The 7,046-nt window shown below is 32.3% G+C and overlaps 1 protein-coding gene and 1 long non-coding RNA gene across 2 annotated transcripts; both read left to right on the top strand.

Annotated features, from left to right (window-relative positions):
* Positions 1–689: 689 nt before the first annotated feature.
* On the top strand, positions 690–2,861 carry LOC108815947 (floral homeotic protein APETALA 1 A). Its single transcript, XM_057002113.1, is given in 11 exon segments — positions 690–767; positions 862–888; positions 891–928; positions 1,056–1,131; positions 1,133–1,156; positions 1,244–1,268; positions 1,397–1,437; positions 1,537–1,578; positions 2,178–2,211; positions 2,214–2,330; positions 2,758–2,861. Coding segments are annotated over 11 exon segments (606 nt in total).
* A 3,167-nt stretch (positions 2,862–6,028) lies between these two features.
* On the top strand, positions 6,029–6,745 carry LOC130507396 (uncharacterized). The gene is made up of 3 exons (XR_008942303.1): positions 6,029–6,197; positions 6,286–6,330; positions 6,410–6,745. It is a non-coding gene; the product is annotated as an uncharacterized LOC130507396 (long non-coding RNA).
* The last annotated feature ends 301 nt before the right edge of the window (positions 6,746–7,046 follow it).

Here is a 7,046-nt window from a genome sequence, read left to right as displayed (position 1 = left end):
GAGATTATATATTAAAGGATGAGTGTTTATTTTGAGCTAGGGCTTTTCATCCCTAAAATCATTATGATTCGTTTATCTCCCGGTTGTATTCACCAAAGTATTGGCAAACCTAAGATAATGTAATATTTAATTTTTCGTCGACTTTCATATGAACTCGTAATTTAAAACATTATTAAACTTAGTTGCTTCTGTTTCATTAGATTTAGTATTTTACAAATTGAAACGCTGAAAATAAGGATGTCAAATCTGAGTAGGGGTCTTTGACCTCTGGGATCCACCAAAAAACTAACTTAGTCCTATGTTCGGCTTCTTACCGATGGTCAAACTTAACTCCAACAGCCAACAGCTGTTCTTTCTTTTAAAAATATTATCCCTATTCTGTTCAAAATGAAACTAGTGATTTGATCAGATTATAAAATTTTATTATAATGTGTCATTTCATTTCTAAACACATTTCTTGTACACAATTATAACAATTTTTTAAGAAACCGCAGTTACAATAAGACGTAGCTAGATCTACCCTAAAATGTATATAATCGACCTTATCCTAAGATTGTATTTTACATGATCATTTGCTTGTATATGTATATATATATATATATATATATATATATTGTGTGTGTGTGTGTGTGTGTGATCATAAATGGTTGATGATATGAAGCTATCCCTAATTCTGTGAATTGAGCAGTATGGAGAAGATACTTGAACGCTATGAGAGGTACTCTTACGCCGAGAGACAGCTTATAGCACCCGAGTCCGACTCCAACGTAAATCAATCTTTCTCCATTAACTTATACTACTACTATTTAATTTCAGTGTTGCTGATATATACTTATCTGTATTTAACTTTGTGAGATTTAGACGAACTGGTCGATGGAGTATAATAGGCTTTAAGGCTAAGATTGAGCTTTTTGGAGAGAAACCAGAGGTACGTTTTCATTCATCATATGTATATATGTACAGATGAAAATATAAAGCTGATAGGATTAATGGTTAGTATAATGCATGATACATTTAATTAACAAAAAAATGCATGGATGCTACATTGAATTTAGGCACTATCTTGGGGAAGACTTGCAAGCAATGAGCCCTAAGGAGCTCCAGAATCTAGAGCAACAGCTTGAAACTGCTTCTTAAGCACATCCGCTGTAGAAAAGTATGAATAATCCTATTTCTTTAACATGTATACAACTTAACAATGCTCATCATGTTATTTTTGATTATTCGAATACGTATGAAATAGTATAATGTGTGCGCATATTTTATTGGTTGGATTTGGATATGAAAAAATCAATTACCTCGACTAGAATGTATGACTTTTTAAAAGAATTAGTATATAAGAGTACGATACTCAATTGTAATGGTACGTTTATGTTATGTTCTGTTGTTTATACAGAACCAACTTTGTACGACTCCATCAATGAGCTCCAAAGAAAGGTATGTATAAAACCGGATCAAATTTATGTTTACATAGAATAGCTGCGTGTAAGAAACCTATAGGGGAGCTAACAGTAGTGCCGTTTTGGAGAATGACAGGAGAAGGCCATACAGGAACAAAACAGCATGCTTTCCAAGCAGGTGACACTTGTCATTATTTTTATTTCGTCAAAATGTTTTCTATTTGCCATTAGTGTTAGCTTCCACTGTTCTACTCCACACTTCAAGCGAAGCTATATAAAACTACGAGATCGATAAGATAAATAAACACGTTGGAGCGTATCAGAGATCTTCATTTATATATATCTCCACTTAGCTTCGGACACCAATATAATTAAAATATAGATAAAAAATATCATATTATAGTCTATGATTGGTATATACTCATCAGCCAGTACGTAGGTGAGTATTGCCCGTTTAGTTTTGAGGTTGTTTTCGGATTGAAAATATTTGAACTTGAAAACGTCGTCTCAATATAGACACTACTCCTACTAAAAAAAATTGGCTAAAACATTGGCGACAAGGACAAAAATTGTTTGAGAAGATATATATATTTAAGACATGTATACGAGTTAGTACATGACGCAAAGGAACTATTGGTAACCAAATTGAAGATCTAAATACAACTACATTTGATGCTATATATATATATAGTACTTTTTTTATAGAAGTCGTGGGTTTGAAAATTGATGATGATGATATGGTAACAAACTGCTGTGTGAAATCGAAACTTGTCACAGATTAAGGAGAGGGAAAAGGTTCTTAAGGCGCAACAAGGCAATGGGACGAGCAGAACCATGGTAATAATATGCCTCCGCTTCCACCCCCGCAGCAGCATCAAATCCAGCATCCTTACATGCTCTCCCATCAGCCATCTCCTTTTCTCACATGGGGTAGTTAAATATTCGTGCCTCTTACTTTCAAGTACATATATATATACAAGCTAGTTTTTGGCTGTTATAAGTCCAGTGAGTTAGTTAGTGATCGTTTGTTAGTTGTCTAAGTTGTGAATTATAATTACACTAAGATTTTTCATGTATATATTAACGTAGAGGTCATCAATCCAATGGTCGTCAAAAGAACAGACTTATATTTCTGGGAAAAGTAGATGGAATGGCTGCTAAAAGCTAAGAAACCTTTGGGGCCACGTCGTTTTTTCTCGTTGTTTATTTAAATTAAAACTTGAGTTAATTAGATATATAAAGTATCTTTGATACGAGCCCTTTACTAATTTCAGTACAAAACATATGATATTTTGTGCACCTATGTAGATAAATATATATGTAAGTTATATCATGTGTATATGAATGTGTGAATGCAGTGGGCTGTATCAAGAAGAGATCAAAATGGCAATGAGGAGGAACGATCTCGATCTGTCTCTTGAACCCGTTTACAACTGCAATCTTGGCTGCTTTGGCGCATGAAGCAATTCACGGATAATATTCATAATCATCAATAATAAAACAATGCGCTACATATATTGGGAAGCTTGTTATTCGATTAATTAATCTGTGTGGGCAAGTTCCATGTTCCTGTATCATATATATAAATTAGCAAGTTCCTATTTTGTCTCTTTTTATCCTTCTCAAGTTCTTCTGCTTCAGTATGAGGCAAAATTGTAATATCTGAACTGATATTTTGGAACCTTCTAATAAGTCAGTGTCCAAAATCAAAAAATTAAATCGTTTCTATGGAATTTCAATATTTATATCTTCAGTTTCCTTCCTTTAAGATCAGATCTTTTATATTGTAGGTCTCTTGAAACACTAAAGAATCTCAACAACTTTATGTTCATCTAATTAAAAACTTCACCAAATATCAAGAAAACTAAATAGGCAGTGAATCTGCGGAGATAAGTCAACAGCCGATATAACTATGGATATACCACATGACACACATTTGGATGACCAAAATTAACATTTTTTAAAAATTAAAACCATTGCTAAATAAACAAATATCCATTAGTGTTATAAAAAAATCCATTAAATACGAGATACACAGAAGTAGACTGAGAGATAAAGGTACATTCTCAACGCAGTCCTTATCCCAATGGATTTTATCACATATCATTGATTAAATACCACATAAAAATAGCTGATCAATTTTTTCAAATAACAAGCCAAAGATCTGGTCGAAGTCCTCCAAAATCTATTAAAAAATTAGTTCACTACAAAACAAATTGATTTGCAAGGAAAATTTTGCGAGGAAAAATTTCCCTTGCAAATTTGCAAGGGATTTGCAACGGAACTGCAAGGAAATATATAATCCTCGCAAATTCGTTGCAAATTTGCGAGGAAAAAAATTCACTCGCAAATTTGCGAGGAATCCGCGAGAGAAAATACAGTTTCCTCGCAAATTCAAACGCAAATTTACGAGAAAACTAGTTTTGTCGCAATTCTCTTGCAAAATTTGCGACGGTTTTGTATTCCTTGCAAATTTGCAACAGAATTGCGAGGGTTTTTGTATTCCTTGCAATTTTGTTTTTCAAAATCATGTTTTCTACACTTGAACGGTTTGGAATTTTGCTAATGACTTTGGTGTCTTATAACACGTTTACTTAAAATATTTAATATTTAAAAAGTATGTCGATGACTATTTTTGAAAAATTTCATTAATTAACATCTATAAACTAAATTTCCGACACTGAATTAGTATTACAAAATATTTAAATATATAACTTAAACATTCAATATACATCAATTAAATTAACAGAACTTTTTTAAAAAATATATTTTTACGTTAAATAACTTTTCTAAATTAAATAAAGAAACATATTACTCCACTGAAAACGTAACAAACCACAAACGAAACCCTAAAATACATTGAGTTATGAATTTGCAAGAAAATTGCAAGGGACCTCTCGCAATTCTCTTGCAAATTTGCGAGAGTTTTTGAAAACCATGCAAATTTGCAAGGGAATTGCAAGGAATCCATTGCAATTTGCTTGCAAAACCAGGTTTCACCACTTAAACGGCTTGAGATTTTGTTAAAAAATTTGGTGTCATATAACACATTTAATTAAAATATTTAGTGTTTAATGTATACATCTATAAATATTTTTGAAAATACACCAATTAACGGTTATAGACTCAATTCCCAACACTTGATTTAGAATTATGAATATTAAACATCAAAACTATATAACTTATACATTTAATATACATCACTTAAATTACGAGTTTTAAAAAAAAATTTACACTAAATAATTTTTCTGAAACTAAAATATAAAGAAAAATATTACTCCACCAAAAATGTATCAAAAGCACAAATCGAAACCCTAAAACACATTGAATTATGAATTTGCAAGGCAATTGCAAGAAAATTGCAATGACTCCCTCGCAATTATCTTGCAAATTTGCAAGGGATTGATTTCCGTCGCAATTTGCAAGGGAGTTGCAAGGGAACTCTCGCAATTTCCTTGCAAATTTGCAAGGATTTTTGGTTACCTTGCAAATTTGCAAGAGAATTGCGAGGAATCCCTTGCAATTTCCTTGCAAAAACATGTTTTCTCCACTTGAACGGTTTTAGGGTTTTGTTAAAGATTTGGTGTCATATAACACATTTAGTTAAAATATTTAGTGTTTAAAATGTATGTCGATCAATATTTTTTGAAAATGCAGATTTTTAGTTATAAATTCAATTCTCGACACTTGAACTAATTACTTAATACAAAATACAAACTTTATAATTTATATATTCAATACATGTTAACTAAATTATTATAACTTTCTTAAACATATTCATGTAAATAATTTTTTCGAAAAAGAAATATCAAGAAACACATTAGTGTATACAAAACTAATAAACCCTAAACGAAACCCTAAAACACTTTTATTAAATTTTGCAAGGAAATTGCAATGACTCCCTCGCAATTGTCTTGCAAATTTGCAAGCGATTCATTTCCGTCGCAATTTGCAAGGAAATTGCAAGGGATCTCTCGCAATTCCCTTGCAAATTTTGCGAGGGTTTTTGATTACCTTGCAAATTTGCAAGAGAATTGCGAGGAATCCCTTGCAATTTCCTTGCAAAATCATGTTTTTTCCACTTGAACGGTTTTAGGGTTTGTTAAAGACTTTGGTTTCGTATACACACACTTTGTTAAAATATTTAGTGTTTAAAATGTACATTGTTAAATATTTTTGAAAATACAATATTTTAGTTATAAATTCAATTCTCGACACTTGAACTAATTACTTAATACAAAATACAAACTTTATAATTTATATATTCAATACATGTTAACTAAATTACTGTACTTTGTTAAACATATTCATGTAAATAATTTTTTTCGAAAAACAAATATCAAGAACCAATATTAGTATATACAAAACATAACAAAACTCTAAACGAAACTCTAAAAAACTTTAACCTAAAATTTTGCAAGGAAACTGTAATGACTTCCTCGCAAATTCTCTTCAAATTTGCAATGAATTGATTTCGGACGCAATTTGCAAGGGAATTGCAGGTATCTCTTCATTTTCTTAGCAAAACTATTTTCCCTCCATAAAAAAAAAAAAAAAAATGACAAACGAGTTTCTAGAACTAGGGTTAGTATATAAAGACACAAACCTAATTCTTTTCATCTGTTGGAGCCGTCAAGAAAAAAAAAACAAGGGATTTTTTTCTCCCACCATCTCTCCTCTCTCGGGCTCTCTCTCCCGCCTCTCGTCTCTGCCGCCATGACATCTCTCCTTGTCGCCAGCACTCCTCTCTCTCACACACAGCCGGATCTACTTTATCTCACGCCCCACACCACCATGGTTCGACCTTTCTCTCTCTCTCTCTCTCTGTCCCTCTGTCCTTCTGTCTCTGTCTCTCTGTTTTGAAACTGAATTTGTTTGTTTTCAGGTTGGAGGAAGCAAGGCACGATGAGGCCGGAGCCACACTTCCATGGTTAGTCCTCTCTCTTTCTTCTATATCTCTCTGTCTCTCCCTCTGTTTATATCTAATATTTTTTTTTGTTTTTGTGAAGGGAGATGAAGGATTGAGAAGAAGCTTGATGGTTAAGGAGACAGGGCCGGTGGTGGTGCGGCTGTGGTTGTGGCGCGGCTCTGGTGGTGGTGCGGCGGAGGAGGCAAGGAGCGGCTGATTTATTTTCTAGGATTAATTTTTTTTTAGAATTAGGTTTGGTTAAGTTTAGTTAGGTTAGCTTAATTAGGTTTAGTTAAACTGGTTTATTTAACTAAACCAGCTTATTATAATTTTTTAGCTTATTATAATTTTTTTAGGCTTTTAATATATTCATGTATTTAAATATGTATCTGTATGTATATATATTTCGTTATATATATTTATTTACATTTTTTTATTTTGTATTTTTTGTTAATTTTTTTTAATATTTTTAAAAGAATTTGCAAGGGAAACTTTTTATTGCAAATCTAATGCAATTTTGCGAGGGATATCTGTCTCTCGCAAATTTGCAACGAAAATTATTCTCTCGCAAATTTGCGACGGAAATTATTCCGTTGCAAATTTGCGAGAGAATTGCAAGCGTTTTTTAATTTGCGAGTAAGGATTTGCAAGGAAACGACTTTCCTTGCAAATTCGTTGGCAAATTGCGATTTGCAACGGAATTGCGATGTTTTTTCCCTTGCAGTAGACATGTTTTT

Source organism: Raphanus sativus, unplaced genomic scaffold (assembly GCF_000801105.2).
Source record: "Raphanus sativus cultivar WK10039 unplaced genomic scaffold, ASM80110v3 Scaffold4459, whole genome shotgun sequence".
Classification (NCBI taxonomy): Eukaryota; Viridiplantae; Streptophyta; class Magnoliopsida; order Brassicales; family Brassicaceae; genus Raphanus; species Raphanus sativus.
The sequence above is the reverse complement of the archived record's forward strand: the minus strand, read 5'-3'. Positions and strand labels throughout refer to the sequence as shown.